Here is a 22,430-nt window from a genome sequence, read left to right as displayed (position 1 = left end):
TAGGACTAGAAAATAGGGTATCTACAAAATAATTTGACACTTACATAAAGCGTACTTTAAATTCATATTCACAATTCACTTCCTGTGTGACCCTGGACAAGTCATTTAAACCTGTTTGCCTCAATTTCCTCATCTATAAAATGATTGGTGAAACAACTGCAATATTTTTTCCAAGAAAACCCCAAATGGGGTCCTAAAGAGTAGATGACTAAAAAACTACTGAATAATTGAAGACATTTGCCTATAGATTAAATCATCAGTACAAAGCACTGAGGGGAGGAATGGGTTTTTATCCTCCCTCATTCAATCTCCATCCCTACCCCAAACATTCTGACCCTGAACAATGAATAAAAGAGCTCTTATATTTCTCATTTGGGCTATTTCAGGAGCATTCAAGTCCCTTCTGCAACTCTTCTGCCCCAGTAATCCAAATAAAAGAAACCTGTGGAAAACCAAAGTAGTTCTTAGTTAAGCAGTATCTGAGGCTGGATTTCTGACACCAGACAACACAGAGCTGCTTCTTTTAACTATTCCTTTTCAGTAAAATATATGGTAAAAGACCATGTTCGAATGGTGAGAAACCATGCTCACATCGGTTTGGGAATGGATGCACATAATATGAACGGTGACTGCAACGGAATACTGTTCTACTAAACAGCAACTGGGGAGTGGCTGAACCAACTGTGGCTTGTCAATGTGATGGAAACTTGGGTCTGTCATTAACAAGTGACAAAAAGGCTGACTTCTGAGAAATAAAAGATGTGCGTGAAATGTTATGAACTAGGAGTTACACAACAAAGATGAGAACAAGTTAGAACAATCTTAGAACTCTGACTAAAGCTGGGACCAGTCAGGACTTTGATTCCTTGGCATGGAGACGGGCAATGGACCAGAGGCAGAACCAGACATGCCTTCCTAGATGTGGTCACTGGGCTTGTTACAAGGGAGGGTTCCTGGAGCTTTGTGATTTATGACTGAGGGGGAGAAAAGAATCAAACAAAAAATGCAGAGGAAAAAAAATGAGATGGAACACAAACAGCAAAATTATTACTTTAAAGATGTCTTTTTTTTTTTTGGGGGGGGGGGGGGGGGACAAGTCTTTAAAGCATTTTCCAAAAGAGGTCTACATGATTATAGAAATAATTTTGCATGATTAGACATATATAACCTATATGGAACTGCTTGCTTGCTTTCTAAATGGGGAGTGGGGATAAGAAGGAAGAAGGGAGAGAATTATTTTACAAAGGCCCCAATCCTGCAATGACCTAAGATTATAAGTTATTGAAAAGTTATTTATAGGTACACATGTAGTATATATCAGGTGACTTCTCACAGATTATGTAAAAAAGTAACTTCAAGCTAAAAACAAGAACTTTGGGAGAGAGGGGGAGAGATAGGTTTCTAGCAAGGACCCTTCTATATAACACTATTCAGTTTATTTTTTTTCTTGAAATCATGTACTTTTATACATACTCTTAATAAATATATGTATGAGGTGATACAGTTTCAATGGACTTCTGATGGAGAACACCATCTGCATCCACAGAGGGGGCTGTGGTGACTGAGTATGGATCACAACATAAGTTTTTTTTCCACCTTTGTTGTTTGTTTGCTTTTTGTTTTCTCTTTTTTCTTTTTGATCTGATTTTTCTTGTGCAGCAAGATAATTGTGGAATTGTTTACAGAAGAATTGTACGTGTTTAGCATATATTTGCTGTCTAGGGGAGGAGGTGGGAGAAGGGAGGGAGGAAGGAAAAAATTTGGAACACGGGGTTTTGCAGGGGTGAATGTTGAAAACTATGCATATATTTTGAAAATAAAAGGCTTAAAATATCTATTTTAACTGAATTCAATTAAAACAGAATTCAATTAAAAAACAATGTTAAAAACTGTTTTTACATGTAACTAGGGAAAAACAAAGTACTAAATAAATGATCATCACAATTAAAAAAAGAGAGATAAATAGTATTTTTTAAAAGCTCTACAGCTACGTTACACATCCAGGCCCACAAACTTCAAGGAAGAAAGCACAGTTCATCTCATTATAAACAGGGCAAGACAAACTTACCAGGTTTTTATTACCTGAACTAATCAGCAAGACTTATGGGAGGGCTGACAACCTGCTATCAGTATACCCATTAAGAGAGTGATGTTTTAAGCCCTCCCCAAGTTCAGCTAGAGAGAGACTGAAAGCATGGAAGAAAAAAAAAGGTGACCGAGATGGGACTCGGAAACAAAGCTGGCCAGCCTATCTAACACACTCAAGCATTCAGAAAAAAAAAAAAAAAAAAAAAAAAAAAAACTCACAGCAGTGGTCTCCATGTCAAGCCTGGGGCTCTTAGGCCTGTTTATCCTTCTGAGGCCTTGCCAGGGCCCGGGCATGGCAGCCCAAGGCCCACGGACAAATTCAGGGACCCGAGAACCCAGAGCAGAGCCTCTCGAGGACACCGAGGTCATCCCCCAGCAGCATTCCCGCATTGCCCACAGGCTGCTGTTTGGTTTTCCATTTGTTCCTGACGCCACATGGTACATGAGGAAGGCACACAGAGCATTTGTGGCAAACAATGAGCTCAAAGAAAAAAACACGGGCAACACAAATATGAGGCTTGGGTTTTTTTTAAGTACACACTGTAAAAAGCTCCAGACAGTGAGTCCAATGAGGGCACCTGCTGAAGTCACAGGGAGCTTTGGAGAGGACAGTTTGAGTTGAGTGATATTGGAGGCCGGATTGCAAAGGGCTGAAGTTTAGTAAGTCAAAGGAGCATCTTTTTCCAAGGCTAAGAAAGGAAGAAAAGCTACGGGATGAGAGCTTGAGGGAATGGATCTGGAGTGGGCTTACTTGAATTTCCTGGGGAATATTTTGCTTAGAGGATTCCTTTAAGAGTATCTGGAAATTCATCCATGGCTTCATAGATAGCCTCTAGGAGTTAATGTGACTGAAACAAATCTGAAAATGTGACTGAAAAATCTGCCAGCCTTCAAACTGGTGACTGGTAAGCTTCTCCAAATCCGAGAGCGGCGGTCCTATTTTAGAGCCTATGGCCAAAGCCACTCCAGCTTGGTAGGACTTCTGGTTGTGGTAGGGCTCTAAAGCCCAGCCTTATGACAGAGGATTCCCTATGAAAGACACACGGTGCAGTAGAAAGACCATTAGCCAGGGGAGTGCCCTGGGTTACAACTGGGTCCTCTTTGAACCTTAACCCTTAAAGATAATTCTGCCAGCCTTGTCTTCCTTTATTTTTCTGCTGTTGCTAATATGTCAACCAACCCTCCAGCTACAATCCTCCTGCAATCCTACTGGATGCTCTCTCCTGCTGCTCTTCCTATCTGGCTGATGATTCCTTCGAAGTCCCTACTGCTGTACCATCTGTTACTTCTTGGCCCTGAATGCATATCTGGCCAAGGCTCAGTCTTCTATATATACTCTCTGTAAATAGGTCCTTTCCCTTGAAGATCTTCATTACTCTCATGGATTTGTGGATCTCTAAACAGAGAATTCTCCAAGCTTTTTCACTCAATCAACAAGGCACTGTTTTAGGATTTATCATGTCCTAAACAATGGACTAAGTACTAGGAAAACAAAAAAACAAAAACCCAATCCCTGTGCCCATAAGGAGCTAACATTCAACAGGAGAGACAGCACAGACATAAATCAATGCTACAAAATTAGAACAACAAAGCTTAGTCTACCTCTCGGATCTGTGGACCGGAAGGAATTTGTGGCCAAAGAACTTGATGTAATGATATAAAGTACTTGATGGAATATAAAATGGAAAATTTTGATTATATTCACTTAAAAAGTTTTTGTACAAACAAAACCAACAGACAAGATTAGAAGGGAAGCAGTAAACTGGGGGAAAAAATTTACATCTAAGGATTCTGATAAAGGCCTCATTTCTAAAACATATAGAGAGGGGCAGCTAGGTGATGCAGTGGATAATCACCAGCCATGAAGTCAGAAGGACCTGAGTTCAAATCTGACCTCGACACTTAACACCTATCTCTGTGACCCTGGGCAAATCACTTAACCCTAATTGTCTCAGCAAATAAAATATATAGAGAATTTAAAAGAACACAAGCCATTTTCCAATTAACAAAGGATATAAACAGAAAACTTACAGATGAAGAAATTAAAATCATTTCTAGTCATATTGAAAAATGCTCTAAATCACTATTCATCAGAAAAATGCAAATTAGGACAACTCTGCGGTACCACTATACACCTCTTGGATGACAAGAAAAGATAACAATGTCAGAGAGGATCTGGGAAAACTGGGACACCAATACATTGTTCATGGAACTGTGAACTGACCCAACTATTCTAAAGAGCAATTTGGAACTATGCTCAAAGGGTTATCAAACTGCATACCCTTTGATCTAGCAGTGTTGCTACTGGACCTGTATCCCAAAGAGCTCTTAAAGGAAGGGAAAAGGACCCACATGTGCAAAAATGTTTGTGGCAGTCCTTTTTGTAGTGGCAAAAAACTGGAAATAGAATGGATGCCCATCAGTTGGAGAATGGCTGAATAAATTGTGGCATATGAATGTTATGGAATATTATTGTTTTGTAAGAAATGACCAGCAGAATGATTTCAGAAAGGCCTGGAGAGCCTCCAAATCCGAGAGCGGCGGTCCTATTTTAGAGCCTATGGCTCATGTATGGTTCTTACATGAACTGATGCTGAGTGAAATGAGCAGAACCAGGAGATCATTGTACATGGAAACAAAATGATTATACAATGATCAATTCTGATAGACATGGCTCTCTTCAACAATGAGAAGAAGATTCAAACCAGTTCCGATGGTCTTATGATGAAGAGAGTCACCTACATCCAGAAAGAGGCCTGTGGGAACTGAATGTGGACCACAACATAGCATTTTCACTCTTTTTTTGTTGTTTGCTTGTATTTTGTTTTCTCATTTCTTTTCCCTTTTTGATCTGATTTTCCATGTGCAGCATAACTGTGTAGAAGAACTGAACATGTTTAACATATACTGGATTACTTCCCATTGAGGAGAGGGAGTCAGGGAAAGAGGGAGAAAAAAAAAAACACAACTTGGAACAAAGTTTTACAAGGGTGCATGATGAAAACTATATGCTTAAGTTCTGAAAATAAAAAATTTTATAATAAAAACAATAAAACATAAAATAAATCAATGCTACAAGATTACCAATCTGGGAATAGTTTTGGCAGATTTGGAGGATGGGGGGAATTAGGGGAAAGAGACGAAGGAAGGAAAGAGACAGGAAGTAGCACCTAAGCTGTCTTAAAAGACATCAGGAATTCTAAGAGATGGAGTGATGACAAAGTATCTAAGGCATGAGAAACGTACAGAAGAGACAGAAACAGGATAGAGAAGTAACAGCAATTGGATCTGGACCAGAGTATGCAGGGGGAGTAATGTGTAAAAAGAAAGAAAGGGGTCACACTGTGGATCGAGCACCAGGCCTAAAGGCAGGAGGACCTGAGTTCAAATCAAGCCTTAGACACTTAACACTTCCTAGCTGTGTTATCCTGTCATTTAACCCCAATTGCCTCAGGGGGAAAAAAAAAAAAACATGGGTCAGAGTGTGAAGTACAAACACCAAGCAACTGAGGAGTAGGAGGATGCTATGGTAAGACCTGTTCTCTAGGAAAATTTGCTCGGGCAACTTCTTTGGAAGAAGGACAGAAGAGGCTGAATGCAGTGCACAATTATTACAACAACTGTACAAAGGAGGGGAATGACATAAGCCTGAGCCAGTTTTGGGGCTGTGTGGAATGACCCAGGGAAGGATGTTTTGGCAAAAGAAATAAGATCAGGCAGTGGACTGGAAATGGGGGCAGCTGCTCAATGAGGTATACTGGGAGTTGGAGTACCAAAGGACCCAGGATAAGTCTTTGGAGGACCCTCAGTTAATGATAAGGGCGTGAATAAAAAATGCACCAAGAGACTGAGAAGGTACAGACAGAAAAGAAAGCAGTCACCAAATCCCAGAAAGGGAGGAGGATCCAGGAGCAGTCAAAAGTGTTATAAGCTACAGAGACAATGAGAAAAGGTCATTAGATTTGGCAACGTTTAGAGAATGTGGTGTAGTTGGCCGACGGGCCCAGAATGCAGTGGGTTTGGAAGCAAACAAGTGAAGATGAAGTGGACGCCCCTCGTGTAGTTGGCTTTCTGAGTTTAGCCAAAGAGGAGAGAATATAGGACAAAAGCTTTCAAGCACAGTCAGATCAAGTCAAGAATTTTTAAGAATGGATATGTTAGGGGAAGCTGAGAAGGAACCAGTAAATAGGGCCACATCTGGGAAGGGAAGAAATTATCTCTAAAATAAAGATGGTGGCCTGGGACAGACCTGAAGAGTGGAGAAAAAGAGACACAGTAATGAGGACAGGGAGCAGGTGTAGGAGGAGAAAGGCACAGGAGGGAAGCAAGGTAAGTATGACGGGATAAAGGAATATGAATGGCTGATGACAAGGTCAAGGGTCAGCCATCCCCTACAGAGCTAAGGTGGAAGGAGCAGGGAAGAAAAGCTGATCAATCAGGGCGTTTGAGGGATTAGCAAAGTGCCAGTTCAAGTCCACCAATCGGAAGGCCAGAGTCAAGGGGGAGAGGAGAAAGGCTGGGTGCCAGACCCTGAGAAGAGGATCTGGGGGAAATGAGGGGGGAGATGTGCACCCCACAGGCCGAGGGAGAATCTAGATGTGGCGAGGAATTGCAAGAAGAATTAAACTGAGTTTGTATAAATATATTCAGCCAGTATTGGAAAGCCTCGTGGTGCCATCTGGGAGAATGGATCTCAGAGCTAATCATGTGGACAGAGCAGCAGGGCCAAGCGATGTAAGACAGACTTTAGTCCGTTATGGATTACGAGGTCCAGAGCGCACAGTGAAGGGGCCTCTCTGGAGCGAGGGTGGCAAGGAGGTCGGGCTGAGGAGGCTGGGAATCGGGAGATGGGGAGGCGTAGGTCTTGTCAGTCTTTGGGTTCAGTATCATGGGGATGGGGATGGGTAGGAGCTAACTATTGAGGAATGAGTCATGAGAGTTTCCAGTACAGGCCTCGAATACCCAGTGGGCAGAGCTGGTCACCTGCAGGGCTTTGGCAGGTGAGGTATCTGGATGCCAAGAAGAAGGCAAGAGCTAGGGAGTCCCCTCCACTCACATCTCTTAAGCACACCATCTTTTTCTTAATTTCACTTTTTTCCTCAATGACATGTAAAACTAAAACTTTTTCTTTGAGTTTTGAGTGCCAAATCCTCTCCATGCCCTCCCCCCCAACTTGAGAAGGCAAACAATTTGATATAGAAGAGTATACATTGCGCAGCCACAAAAAAACTGCCCATGTCAGCCATGGGCAACCTCATCTTCGCTCAAACCAAATGAATGGTCCCCAGCTTCTCTCAGAAAGACCCGGGAGGTTCAGTTCAAGTCCACAAAACTCCCCTGGATTAGGATAATGGACCTCTGACTGGTCTCCCTCCAATTAGTCCCTGCTAATAAAATGATTTTCCTAAAGCACAGATGTGCACTGAGCTCCTACTAAAAAACCTTCAGGGATTCCTTCTTTGAAAGGGAGAATCCCAAGCCTGGAGACTGAGCAAAGGCACAAGGAAAGGAGATGGCGCCATTGTAGAGGGATTATAAGACTGCAAAAGGGAGTTTTAAAAGCCAACCCAAGGAATTCGACAAGGAGTCACCAGAGTCTATGAGCCATGGAATAAAATGGTCAGATCTGGGAAACAGCCGCAGGGAGGGCAGGAAAGCCCATGGGCGTGGCTGTCAAAAATTAAAAACCATGACAACCATCTAAGGTGAAAACAACTAAACGAGGCCTGTGACAGAGAAAGAGAAGAGCAATATGGAGAAAAAACTGGGCAAGCGGAGAGGAGACTAAGCTTGCCCAAGTCAGGGCGCCAGTGCCCTCCAGAGAACAGCTTGGGGGCAGGACTTCTGCTTTGGCTGAAATTGCCTCCAGGTCTCCCTGCTGGAAATGCCCCTGGAAGGACTCAGCCCCATGGGGCACTGGCCGTAAAGTTCACTTATCAGCGTCCAAGTCAGAAGTCATGGGGTGGGGCAAGCCTAACTGACCACTCCCAGGAGTCCATGTTGTATGCTTTATACATTTTGGGTTGAATTCTTGAATTCTGGACCTAGCCATACCACTAACTATCCTATCAGGACACTGGCCCCATCACTTTTCCTTTCTGTGAGACATGGGAAAAAATTGGCCAAAAAAAGTTTTAGGAAAGGAAGAGAAAATCCAGTGTATTTGTGTGTGCAGGTCACAAGGCAAAGAAAGGCTAGAATAGAACTCTTTGGAGAGCCAACCGGCCCGTTCAGATGCACCGAGCTCCTGGGTGTCCTGGGGCTGAAATGAGTGAAGAGCCAATCTGGGCTGGGAAAGGTTCTAACAAAGAGCCATCCCGGGGAACGGGTCATCTCTAGAAATAATAGCTGCACCTGCATAGGTACACAAACATCTGTAAGTACCCTGTACACACAGATACATACACAGGCACTTGGAAACATGTATATACACATAGGAAACACATATACATTTATACTCACATATACATATACATACACACATAAACACTCTCACAGAAACACACCCTCTCCTCTGCTTCAGAGGCAATGGGTAGACCACGTGCTGCAGTCTTTAAAAGGGGGTGCATGTTCAAATGCAAGTTGACCTCAGTTGCTTCTAAGATCTCATTAAATAAAAAAACTGAGCCAATTATGGTGGACTAATATAACGGAATGTTCCAATGCAATTAAGGAGGACAATGAAAAAATATGAAGAAATATGACAGGACAGATTTAAAACCATACAAAGCAGAGAAATAAGATTCAAACTGATCATTTTTCAATGTTGAAACAAGCACAAGAACAGAGAGAGACAAGCCAAATTGGCAAAGAAGATTCAGAGATTAAATAGTATTTACCGACTGACTTTTTTTCACATCAGCAATTGTAAATATTTAAATGATCTCCCTAATGTCTAAAGTTCTCAAAACAAAGGGAAGCAAACTAAAGGCCTTTCCAGCTGGGAGATTATAAATCAAGCAGGCTGAGGGAAACACCGGTCAGGCAGCAACTAGTCACTGCTGACAACTTTTCCTCATCATAAGTTCATAGGTTTTAATAATCATTACTAAAATACAGAATTTTAAGTTCTTTAAGTATTTAAAATTCAGATGCAAAAAAAGTTTTTGAAAAATAGAGAGGGAAAAAAAATGGTCATGTACCCAGAAGACTACCAGGAAGGATTTAAAATATGTAATGATAAATTTGTTTCAAGAAAACATTTAATAGAAGGCATTTTATTCATAATTGTCCATCTTTGCTTCCTTATGGATTTTTCTTTTGTTCTCTGAACTTTTATTTTTTTTCCTCTCCTTTTTAAAAAAAATTATTATTTTTCCCATCCCCCTCTTACCTCCCACTTCCCCAAGCAGGCTATAAATAAGCATGGATATATTTATTAAGCAAGTAGATATATGTACATACAGATAAATGCACACATACACCTACATATGTACACACATGTGGATACACATACATGTAAAACTATATTAGTATGACTGATGTGTAATTTCCCTTGATTGAATTTTTAAGTTTTATTTTGTCTAAGATCAGTGATTACCATCCTTTATTTTTTCTAATAAATTCTACTCCTGATCATTGTTATATTTGTATCCATCTTCTATCCAATCCCTGCTAACTCTTCTACTTTATTTTTACCTGTCAATTTGCCTTGATATTTGTTCTTTGTCCTTCATTCTCGAGGACCACCATGACATGAGGGAGGCGATCCCATGGCACGCATGTGAGCGGGATTTCAGGGAGGCAGGGCTGAGCAAGGTCACCTGCCTCCCTTTCCCCTCCAGAGCCATCTGGGCCCAGTGGCCAGAAATAGATCAGGAAGACCAGGGATGGCCCTGGATACAGTGGGGCCTTTTTAAGCCAAGGTCAGTGATGAAGGCGAGGTAGCACTTGGGGCAAGCAAAGAATCTCTCTTTCATCTAGTCCTAAAAAAGCACAAAGAAACCACAAACCCACTCCCACTGATCTAAACACCCTTGTGGCTCCCTCTCCCCCCCCCATTCCCTCCCTCTTTATCCCTTTTCCATTAACCTACACACACACACACCCCATCCCACTCCCTCTACACACCCCCACTTGTATCTATGAAAGGGGCTGGCACATAACACAGGATCATTCCTAGATCTTCAGATGGTTCTCATGGTTATTTCTTGAGACAATACAGGCCTTCTCGGTCCTGTGGAAACAATCGTTTTCTCAAATCTTAGACGGGGTGGCCCCCCTGTAGGGCACAGAACCAGAGTGCTGTGCCAGAACAGGAGTGTGATCCCTGTGTCAAGGAACAGGTTTTGTGAACATATAATGGGAAATAAGGGGAGCTAAATTCCTTAGTTTCACTTTGCCAGAGCGGGGAGACCAGTCCAGGGCACAGGGGATTATTGATTTGCCAAAATCAGGGCACAGCCTGCTTGCTGGGCCTGAGCTCTGGGAAACAGGGTTATTTCCAAAATATTCTGACACTTACATCACATTTTAAATTCATAACCCTGAGAAGTACGGGCTGCTATTATTTCCATGTTACAGATGAATAAATTGAGGCAGAGAAGGGACTTTACCAGCACAGAAGGCAAGATTCAACCTCAGGCCTTCCTGACTCCAAGTGCGGCAGTGCTCAATCCACTGGCATTCAGCCACCATCTGAGCTCAGAGGGACCTCGGAAGCCACCCCGGCAGGCCCTCCTGACAGAGAAGGCCTAGAGAGCTGGCCAAAGCCATACCTGGCAAGAGATCCCGAGCAAGGCCGAGGAGTCCTTCCCTGTGGCCAAGGAGTCCTTCCCTTGTGCCAGACAGCCAAGAGCTAATAGCATTTCTGGGACGGGACTACTATCGGTCAAACTGACCCAAGATGACACTCACCCTAAGCAGTCCCACAAAAGAGCCAAAGCAGGCGTTTCCAAGGTAACCAAGAGGAGGAAACTGAGTGAACGCCCATAAACTGGGGAACGGCTACACAAATGGCGAGCTGTGAATGTCATGGAATTGTTAGTGCACTGGGACATGGCAAATGCAAAGAATACAGAAAAGCTCCAAAAGCCGAGCAGAAGTGGCAGAACTAGGACAATATATACGTAGAAGTATGTATATGTTTTATATACGTATATAATTTATATATATATGAAACACACACATTCTCTATTCACTTTATGTGTTGCATCTTCTTCAAGCCTCCATGGGGGAAGTACTGGCAAGAATATTCATTTACATGAGTTTAGACATTGATGTCTTCCTGGAACAGGAAGGAATTAAAGTCTGCTCTTGGCAGATATACATGTGTGTCTGGGTGCGTATACACTCATGTAGTTCTCACTTATGTGAGCCGGTGATGTCCATGGCCACCCTCTTTCTATATCCACAGCCCAAGTAGCTTCAGTGCCCGGGGCCCCTAGAACAGCTTCAAGGTCCCAAGCACACCCCACTCCCCCATCCCCCCCAGCTTGGAGCTGCACCACTGCTGCTGTGGCTGCTGTCGGAGCCCCAGCCTATGGCGTGATATGCCGGGAGCTGGAGCCCATCCTGCTGGAGTGGGGAGAGGGGGAGACAGTTTGCATAAAAAGAACTTTCTGAATAGAGGGACACACACATAGAAATCTAGATTTATATAGATTTTAAATGATGACAAACTAATGGAAAGAATTTTACAAATTTAAAAAACAAACAAACCTGGCACTGATCACTGATTTTGGCTGTGAAGGAAGATTAATGGGACTGCACCTCCCTGCCTGCCTGTCTCCCTCCTTCCCTCCACCTCTGCAGAGGGAGGGGGTGATCTGTAACTGTGGACACTGCCAGATACGGTTGATGCCCTCAGTTAATTGAGCTGAATGGGATTTTGTTTCCCTCTGGAAGAGAGGAGATAAAGGTGATATGTAAAAAGATGTCAATTCAGAAAAATCTTTTAAAGAAATAAAAAAAAGGATGGTGGCCATCCCTTCCCTCAAGTATAAATAAAGTCCCCATGTGATATATTTTCTGCAGTTCCTCTGTACTCTTTTTGCAAAAGCAGCAAGCTTAGGATGGCCCAACTGTCCACAAGGCACCAGACTATTTTCCTGAAGAATTGGGGAGCCCTGGGGACCACTGGTCACTATCAGAGGGCGCACTGACCAACACCCAGAAATCTGTTTGTGGCATTACAGTACCGCCCCCTGACAGTCAAAGGCACAATTTGATTTTTTTCTAATATTTTCCTCCAAGCTATCAAAACATGGCATGTTTCTTGGTAGCCATCAGACAATCCTAAGGGTGATAATGGTGAAAGGGGAGGGAGGAACAGAGAAAAAAAAGGCTGAATGGCAGTCATCCCTTTATCTCCTCACAATTTCGACTTCAGCCTTCTCCACATACAGAACAGGTGGGAAAGGAAAAAAGCATTCATTAAAGCAGCTCCTCAGGTGCCAGGCAGTGTGCTAAAGCACTTGACAAATCTCGCTTCAGGTGATTCCCACCCAGGTGCCAGGACTGGGCCCACTTTTGAGAAGAGCACTCTGGGGCAGCAGATGCAAGTTGTTCACAACGCCCACCTACTAGTGAGGGCCCGAGGCCAGATGGGAACTCGTGGGCCTCCTGCCTCAGTCCAGCTCCCATGGGCCCCAGAAAATCTAACAGGTACTCCCCTCAGGGACCCATGGCCTTTCTTCCCATCAGCCTAGGTCTGCTGCTCGCACCCTAACAAAACCCTGCAGGACGAGCTGCCCGGCTCCAAGGGCTCCTGCCGGAACCAGCCATCGCCGCCTCCCACGGCCGAGCCAATCAATTCCAGGACTTACCAGCCCCCTCCATACACATACACGCACACTCCATATGCACTTCCCCCTTCAATTCTTCCCACAAGGAGGGGCGAGGGGAGAATACTCATCTCTCCACACAACACAGGGAAAATGAACCACTGATGTTGTTGGAAGAGAAGGTAATGAAAGAACAAGGTCTCTCCCTTCCTACAACAACCCCTCCATGTTCTCCTTCCCGGGGCTTTCGGGCAGCAAGAGCCCTTGGGGGTATCTGCATGATGGGTGGCGTGAGTCAGAGGGAAGATGCCCAAAGGAGCCGTGCTCCACCAAGCTTGGAGACGTGGGGCTAAGTGCCCGTCGCCCGCTGGAAGGCCACAAGGGGAACCGGCAGGGAAACGAGGGAAGGCCTGGCTCCCGTTTTGTGTGACACCCCATGCGGGGTGCTGGAGGTCCAAAGGCAATGGCAGAGCTGCGCTTCTGCCAAGCACTAGTCAACTTTACCTTCGCAGGCAGATTGAGCAAGAGCCAGATGGGTTCTTCATTGTTATCCCTTGAGCAACTTCCAAAGAGGAAACTAGAGAGGAAGGTGAAGGGTGGAGACCCAGAAAACTAAGCCGAGGGGAAAGACCCCAGGGAAGCCATTGGGAAGGGTCTCCCAGCTCCCTCCAGGGCCAGAAGCAGCCAGAAGTGGAGGCTGGGAGCCCTTCCAGACCAGGGATGATCTCAAGGGGGGAAGGGAGGTGCCCACTAAGAGGTGTCAGCAGCAGAACCTCCCTCCCCGGCTGGCCCCGAGGCACAACCGCTCACAACGATCTGACAACAGGACCAAGAGTAAACTCACTGGCTAAGGAAGCTTACAAAGGCCCAGAAACAGGGCCGGCCCCAGAAAACAAGCCATGACAGGGTCACCCCAAGGCCTGCAGCCCCAAGGAGACCCAGGCGAGTGCGGGCGGTCCCACGTGGGGGCGGACTGCCCGGCCCGAGTGCCCCACAGGCACCTCTCTCATGTCACCCGGGACTGGCCAGCCCCGCCAGCCGCTTACCTCAGTCTCCACGTCTCCCCATAAGGCCCCGAAGCAGTGCAGACAGCCAGGGGCCTGAGCGGAGCTCTGCGGCTCACTGAGGCCAGAAAGCCAAGGGCCAGGCCCGACACCTTCTTCATGGGGACGTCAGTCAAGCAAGATGCTCAGGGAGAGGACTAAGCTCCCTCGGGCAGCTAAGCCAGGAGCTAATCCCACCCCTCCTCCGGTGACCTGCTTCCCCAAACAGCAGCCAAGGCCGCCACCAGGAGGCTCTTCTCCCGGCCCCGCAGCCCGGAGCCTGCCCACAAAGCAGCCGCCCCGGCTCACCCCGGTCCCTCCCACCCCACCCCCAAGCTTCCTCCCGGACAGGAGGCACAATCCAGCCAGCAGGTGTCGACTGTGCTCCCCTCCAGGTGAGCCTGGAAGCTTCCCAGAGCAAACACAGCAACTCCCCCAGCGGGGCCTGGCTGGCAACTCCACCAAGAGGCGCCATTTGGGGCGAGGGACTGGCCACAGCCCCTGCCAGGCCCGAAGAGGCCTCTAAGAAACAGACGGCGAGCAGTCCAAGAAGCCGCCCCTCCAACGGGCAGAAGCAAATAGCCCAACCTCAGGGCTCGGGGTGGGAGCCTGCTACACAGGTGGAGGCCCTCATGGGCAGTCTCTGGGGCATGAACCAGCTAAGATTAATAATGTCAGAGACTTTCCGGAGCTCACACCTCACCAACAACGGGCTCTTAGCCAGGAGGCTCTAGGCCAAAAGCAGTCATGACTCCATGAAATTCCTTACCACTGGACAAGTTCTTCAAAGGGAGCGGCAAGTGTGCATAAGACAGACATTCTGCCAAGATCTGTTAACTTTGGACAAATCTGTTAAGCCTTGAACCTCAGTTTTCTCTCTGTAATATAGGGATAATACCGGCCTCTTCATATTCTTATGAGTTTTTTTGGTTAATCTAGAACTCTGATTTCATCAATATAGGGAACTCCTAGGTGAACATTCCCTCCACTCACACAGATGGGCACTTTACCTGAACCTTAACAGTCTTAATGGGGCAGCTGGGGAGCACAATGGATAGCGTACCAGCCCTGAAGTCAGGAGGACCCGAGTTCAAATCTGTCCTCAGACACTTAACACTTCCTACCTCGGTGACCTTAAGCAAGTCACAACCCCAACTGCCTCAGGAAAAAAAAAATTGTATGAAGAGAATTGCCTAGGACACTAACAGTAGCTAACCATTTACATAACATTTACTATGTACCAGACACCATGCTAAACACCTTACAATTCTTATATCACCCAGTTCTCAAATATCCCCAGAAGGGAGATGTTATTACTGTTCCCATCTTACAGATGAGAAAACTGAGGCCAACAGTTTGTTAAATGATTTGCCTAAAGTCACATGCTAATAAATTGTCTGAAGCTCCATCTGAACTCAGGTCTCCCTGCCTCTAGGCCCAAGCACTCTCTCCACTGAGTCTCCTACCTGTCCTAATAAGAAGTTGAGAGCTTTACATAGTCACAAAGCTAGCAAGTCAGAGACAGCATCGGAACCCCAGGACTCCCAGGCTGGCCCCCGGTCTCCCCAGAACAAAGTGAACATTTAATAACTGTTTACTACATTAACATTTCAGAGCCTCCATTTCTCAGGTCCCTGTGAGAACACAGCAAAGTCTTGTTTCCTTCTCCCGTTCTTTGATTTCTCTTGAACCATAGCATTTAACTTTGTATCCCAAAGTGTTGGCGCTCCGCATGACAGCACACCCTCTCCCCATGCACAACCATGCCTTCTTCCCAACGGAGGGTCTTCAAGACCATCGGGAGGCCGAGTCTGCCAGGGTCTGCCAGCCAGCCAGGGTGTCAAAGGCAAGGCCCGGACGTGGTATTCCTGGCGGAGGCTGCCTCGAGCCGCTGTGCCCAGTAGGCCCCAAACAAGGTTACTAAGATTTTAGATGGGAAAGGACTACATAGACACAAATCATCATTAGAATTATTATCATTTTTACAAGTTAACAAAACAGTTCGAAATACGTCAAAAGGCCCATTGCTTAGTTCCTCAGAAAAAAGGGAAGTAGCCTGTGTATTACCTGGCCCTTGGGAGCCAATCTGTCCAAGCAAAGTTGTTGCCTTTTAAAACCCTATCTAAGCCGAATTAACTCAAGTTGCATTTTGCGACAAGTCTTTAAAAAGCTTATCCCTGTAATTCAGATTCTAAGTGCTTTGTCCTTAGCCAGCTTCTCTTTCCATATGAGAAAGCAGACACCACTGAAGGAGTTACGACAAAAATGTATCAGATCTACCCAGGTTTCCTTGGGTAACCTACACCAAAGCTGAGCCAGCTATTCAATATACCGAGAAAAAGAAGGAAAGCTGGATCAAGGTGGGGGGAAATCTTGGCTTCTAATATGATAAAGGTCTGATGGCCAAGGCATTTGCAGAACTGATAATCATTTACATCTAAAAGCCATTTCCTACTGGATAAGTGGTCAAAGGGAATGAACCAACATTCTTTTTTTTTTTTTTTTTTGACCTTGAGGTTAATTGGGGTTAAGCGACTTGCCCAAAGTGTTAAGTGTCTGAGGCCAGATTTGAACTCAGGTCCTCCTGACTTCAGGGCTAATGCTCTATCCACTGCACCACCCAGCTGCCCCATGACTCCATGAAATCCCTTACCCCTGGACAAGTTCTTCAAAGGGAGTGGCAAGGGAAGGGTCTGAAATGTCTCAGTGTGTATGTATATATATTCTTACAAGAAGAATTACACTATTCCCCACCATCGGAAAGACCACTTCAAAATCCAAGTAAGCAAAGATGTCAAGGTCAAAGGGATCTCAGTGGCCACTTAGGCCAAATCTATCATTTGGCAAATAAAAAACTGAAGCAAGGGAGACAAATGATTTGCCCCAAGTGGTAATTGAAAGATATGGGATCATCTGGGCCTTGGCCTGCGGCGTCAGGTGGTCTAGCACCTCAAGCCAGCTAACAGAGGACAATCGGAGGGAAGAGACAGGGCCATCAAGGCACTGTTGGGGGAGCTCTCAAAAGGCTCCAAGTGCCCTAGAAAGTGATTGGGAGTTAGGTCAAGGGAGAAATTCGACAGCAAGACAGAGTGCAGAGAGACCCCACGTAGACTAAAATGGTTGAGCAGTGGAAAGAGGTGCCCGTGGACTGGGCAGTGGCCAATCAATTACAGTCGCACATAACTGTGTTGTAAGAAAGACATGTGAAGGACTCAAGAGAAACACAAACTGAAGGAAGCAAAGCAAGCAGCCTTGGGAAATGGTGCTCCCGATGAGAGGGGATAGGAACTGGCCCGAGCCTGGTCCCAGGCACCTTCCTCTGTCCACGTTCTATCATCCGTCCCGCAGGCCCTCCCCGGCCCCTTCCACACGCTGTCACTTCAGAAGCACTGGTGCGCGCCCCCTCATGGAAACGCAAACAGGAAGGCCCACCACAAAAAACCCAAACTCAAGGCCACACAGTTATGGGACAACTCCGGGCATGTGGCCCCTTTCTGCAGTCACGTCAAGTTCAGCCTCAGCCAGCAGCCATATCACCCCGGACAAGTCCCTGAATTCCTCTACCTCAGTTTCCTCATTTGTAAAGTGAGGATAATAATAATCCCTATTTCCCAGAGTTGGGCTAAGAATCAAATGAGAATTGCAAGTAATTATGAAGTGTCTACACACAGCAGGCACCGTATCAATGTTAACATGACGATGACGCTGACTATATTTAGCCCCAAGAGATAGGATGCTCTTCTACCCTTTTCTTTGCAAAGGCAGGGAAAGGAGAAAGAATCCTCAGTCAAGTCGGGGAAACGGTAAATACAGCCAGACTTGGTTCACATGTTGGTTAGTTCTGCTAAGCCACTTTTCTTTCCTCCTCTTTTTGTTGAGACAATTAAGTGACTTGCCTAGGGGTCACACAGTGTCAAGTGTCTGAAGCTGAATATGAACTCGGCTCCTCCTGCTTCGGGACCAGTGCTCTGTCCACTGCGCCACTTAGCTGCCCCCTCTCTCTCTTTTATTCTTTGTCTTAAGGAATGGCTCTCTGGGTAGAAAAAGGAGGGGGATGTTTTAGAAAATAAAAGAGAAAGAAAGGGACTGGCCTTGTGATTTCAGTGAAGAGAAAGGAAACTGATGTGTCTGGCACCTGGTCGTGTTGCTCAGTCTGTCCGACTATAGTACATCACTGTGGTCCATGGGGTCGACTTAGCAAAGATACTGGGATGATCTGCCATTTCCTTCCCCCGAAGACAAAGGCAAACAGGGTAAAGTGACTTGTTGGGGGTCACACAACTAGGAAGTGTCTGAGGCCACAGTAGAACTCAGGTCCTCCCGACTTCAGGGCCACTGCTCTATCCACTGAGCCATCTAAGCTGCCCTGCCCAAGCAGATTTATTGACTGACAAAAAATATTTTGATTAGCAAAAAATTTTGAAGAAAAAAAATTTTAAGCTGATGGCCTTTACGTCAGTAGTGTTATTTACTTAGCAACTCAATGTGCAAATTCATATCTCTGCAAAGCCTTAGGAGATGACTCCTAAGTTCAAATTTATTTGTTTAAAACCACTGTGTACAGAGTACCACAAAGTCTTATGAAGGGGCCTTATTGCATATACTGAAGCTACACTTCATATTGTCTGAATCAATAGAAACCAAACCATTTGGGGAGTGAGAATGGAATATCTTATTATACTATGGCCCTAGATGTAGTTTCTAAAAAAAACTAAAAATTAAAATTATCCCTCCCCTTTCTCCAATATGCTTCCATTCAAATAAGAGGGGTTTTTTCTTCCTTTTTTCTCTTGCCCTTTGCAAAGAAAAAGTTAAGTTTTCTTAGTTAAGAAAGGAAAGTTAAGTGCATTCTCATTTTCTTCGGGACCAAATCTTGAATCATCATCACCATAACTAACATTCACATAGAGCCCAATTTGTGCCCATTATATGTGGGGTCCCAAGAAACCCAGAATTATCAAGATAAGATAGGAAAAAAACATATCTACACCATCACCATCAAAATCACCTCCTTGTCCAGAATGAAAAGAAACAAAAAACAAAAATACAAACTTGTAATTGCTTAATTGTGTCCAGAGTCCAAAATCACTATTAAAGGTACTTTAGGAAGGAAATCAATTGCCCAAGTTGACTTTGGTTTTAAGAAGCAAACGAGTAGGGCTTAAGACCCCATCTTTAAAAGTTAAGTTCATTAACAGTACCTGGCCCTTCCCATAAATGACAGTCTCCCTGCAACGGGCCCCTCTCCTCCCACTTCAAAGTCATCCCTTTTCAAGTTCCCAACTGCAACTCTATTCCAGTTCTTCAAAGATTCAATGATCCTAAGAGTGGAGAACCTTCCTCCCAGCTTATCCCAGCAACAGACCATCCATCTATCTTATCACTCAGTCTATCTGTCTTCCTCTTGGGCAACTAAACTGTTTGATGGGAAGGACCTATTTCTGCTCCTTTGAAAGCTCCATAAACATCACCAGATGGCTTGCAAAGACACCCAATTCAAGTAGTAGTTTCACTCCTTCCTTGGGGGGGGGGGGGGGGAGGGGGGAGGGAGGGAAGGGGAATCCTCTTCCCTACTTCCAACTGAGACTTTAGAAACTACTAAAGAAAAGGGATTGTGAAGAAGATTGAATTTAGCTGGTGGGGGTCCTTAGAAATAATCCAGTCCAATTCTCTCATTTTACATATGGGGAGATGGAGACCCAAAGGTAAAGTGATCCTTTGCCTGTGATGCTCCTTGTTGCTGGAGCAAAGGGTCCAAACTTCTGTTGACCAGATTGGCTCAGGTTACTCACCAAATGACTTAGAAGGCAGGATGGCTCCAGACAGAGGGCAACATGGAATGTTCTACTCCACTACTAAGTAAATGCCAACAGAACGGTCCCTCCAGGCCAACATCCTGCACCATTACTTACTAGTGGTGTAAGCAGCAAGGGCCACATCAGGCAGGGGTGTGTTTCTCAAAAGCAGGATGCAAATCAGTGGAGACAAAGGATCTGGGGGGAAAGCAGCTGGTCTGCAACGCCCAGGAGTCATCTTAGGGAGTGTCACAAAAGCCCAGGCTCCTGATAAGGAGAATCAAAAGAGTAATTGTAAAGCACTTAGCACAAAGCCGGGCCCAGAGCAGGCACGACAGAGGCTGATCAAGGAGGAAGTCTTTGGATTTGCAAAGAAACCTGGCGGCTCCCGGGAAGAGAATGTTCTCAATGGAGCCTACCACAAAAAATGGAGAATGCAGCCAAGATAAACAGAACAAGCGCTCCGCTACTTCCTGCCCGTGACCTTGGGTGTCAGCGTCTCCCAGTCCCAAGCAAGATCTCTGGCTGTCAAAACCAAAACATTCGTTTTGTCCATGGGAACGTGAGGCCTGAGGAAGGTCACGTTCTCAGTCACAGGAAGCAACAACCAGCATCACAGGCAAAGGATTTTTACTTTGGGTCTCCGTTTCCCCCTTTGTAAAATGAGGGATTACACTGGGTTATTTCTAAGGTCCCCACCAGCTAAAAACCTTCCTACTTGACATATGAGTAAGGTCAGGAGAAGATCACCGAGATGATTAGGATGCAGCAAGCCCAGAACTCTAAGTGTAAATAGGAAAAAAGGTAACGGATCTCCCTTTCCTCGTGCCAGCTGACAGTGGATCTCCCAGCCCCTTCTGGCTCCACCAGTTTTTGAGGGGGGAACCCAAACTACCCCAGATCTGAGGCCCTAGGAGGAGGGGGTGGGACAATTAGGGTCAAGACCAAATGCAAGAATGGGGGAATCCTCAATTGGGAGCTGGCCACTTATGGTACGGAGGAAAAAGGACAAGGAGCTGAGGGGACAGGAAAGGGGGGCATTTCAGGGAGATCTGTACAAGGTAAATAGATTTAAGACAAGGCAAAAAAAAAAAAAAACCTCACTCCGCCCCAGGTGCAAAAGGAAAGGGATATGGCCAAGAATGTAACTGCTTGTTTTGTTTGATATTTTTATTTGGGGGGGGAGGGGGAGGGAGAGATGAGAACGGAGATCAGACCCAGAGAGGCTTGGCCCAGGAAGAGGAAGAGGAATTATTTGGGGGCAAATAAGAATGAGAACCAGACAGAAGGCATTGGGATCCGGACAGAGATGGAGATCCCTGGGTATGGGGGCAAAGCCGCCAATCGGTGAGCAGTGCCATAGGATGGAGCCAGGGGAGTATTTGAGAGGATGAGATAAAATGGAGGGGACTAAAGGTCCCCTCAACCGTGGGGAGGGGGGTGACAAGCCCGGGGGAGGATGTCATGACATTGGGGGATGCAGTGAGGAAAAGGGGTGAGCAACGGCTGGAGGCTCCTCTGGAAGTGTGAGTCCAGAGGAGTTGAGGGGGATCGATGGGAGAAGGGAGTTTGAGGGTGGGGTGATGAAAGGTCGGGGTTCATCCTGGGGAGTTGGGGGAGGGGGAGAGAATGAGGTTCAGCCGCGGGAGAGACGGCATGGGAAGAGGCTCATTTTGGGGTGTCCATATTTGGGGATGAGAATCGCAGAGAACACGTAAGTCTTGGGGTAGTGGGGGTTAGGAACCCAGGAGGAGGGGGGGATGGAGGGGATGTTCGAACGAGGCTCAAACTGGATGGGAGCGGTCTGGGGGGGAGGGGGTTAGAACCACCGGGACGGAAAGGACCTAGAGTCGGGGCCCAGGAGCAGGAGACCTCGGGGATGGAAGCGGCGGGGGCCGCGATGGGACAGGGCGGAGCCGGCATTACAGGCCGTCCCTCCTCGGCTCGGTTCGCTTCGGCCCCGCTCGGCCCCGCTCGGCCCGGCCCGGCCCCGGCAGTGATTTAGGCGGAGCCGAGCATCCCGCTCCCAGCCGGGCCGCGGCAGGTGGCTGCTTGGTGAGCGGCCGGCGCCTGCGTGGCCTCGGCCCCCGCCGTTACCTGCTGATCTGGATGGCGGACGGGGACGCACTTTCTTCGCCCGACATGATGTCGCCGCTCCCGAGGTGCTGCGGGGACTCGCCAGTTTCCGAGTGGCCCAGGGAGGAATGAATGAGGCCGGGCGGCGCCATGGAAGGGGAGGGAAGGAGGGAGAAAGGCGGGACGGGGCGTGGCGACCTCGGAGAGGGACCAATTGAAACTCTGTATTTCAGGCCCAAGCCCCGCCCCCGAATTCAAGCCGCTCCCCACACTGCCTAACCCGGGCACCTCCGCCCTTCACTGAGCAGGCGCCGTCCTCGGAGGGCGGAAGAAGAGGAGGGGACAGCGCGCAGGCGGGCGCCCGGTGTCCTCGCTGCCCTTGCTCCTACTGCCTGCAGAGAGGAAGGCTTTCCGCGAGGAGGAGGCGCGCGAGCGCCTGGGGCGGTTGGGTAGGAACCGCCGCCTCCCCAGCGTTCTGTGACAGTTGGCACCGGTTTCAAAGTCCCTGCCCGGGAGAACGCGCCCACGCAAACCCTCCGCGATCGGCTGGAGCGGGGCTTTGTGGCCTGGGGGGCTTCGTCTCAGCTTGGCCTGCCCCGCCCTGCTTGGGTCACAGCCCTCGAGGCCGCAAGTGCACAGAAATGCTGGCCAATCACGAAACAGAAACGCCCCTTACTGGGACTGCTAGGGGGCGCCGGAGTGAG

The 22,430-nt window shown here is 46.7% G+C and overlaps 1 protein-coding gene across 2 annotated transcripts in view; it reads right to left on the bottom strand.

Annotated features, from left to right (window-relative positions):
• ACOT7 (acyl-CoA thioesterase 7) overlaps positions 1–22,190 on the bottom strand; it is a 149,625-nt gene extending 127,435 nt beyond the window's left edge. Inside the window, exon 1 of one of the 2 annotated variants that reach the window (XM_051988693.1) lies at positions 21,748–22,190. In XM_051988693.1, the coding sequence (XP_051844653.1) occupies positions 21,748–21,878 (131 nt within the window). In that variant the 5' untranslated portion in view covers positions 21,879–22,190. The remainder of the gene's footprint in view (positions 1–21,747) is intronic. The other variant, XM_051988694.1, reaches the window with a different exon arrangement.
• Between the last annotated feature and the right edge of the window lie 240 nt (positions 22,191–22,430).

The sequence above is a fragment of the Antechinus flavipes genome, chromosome 3 (genome assembly GCF_016432865.1).
Source record: "Antechinus flavipes isolate AdamAnt ecotype Samford, QLD, Australia chromosome 3, AdamAnt_v2, whole genome shotgun sequence".
NCBI classification, from domain to species: domain Eukaryota; kingdom Metazoa; phylum Chordata; class Mammalia; order Dasyuromorphia; family Dasyuridae; genus Antechinus; species Antechinus flavipes.
This window is presented reverse-complemented; position numbering and strand designations above follow the sequence as displayed.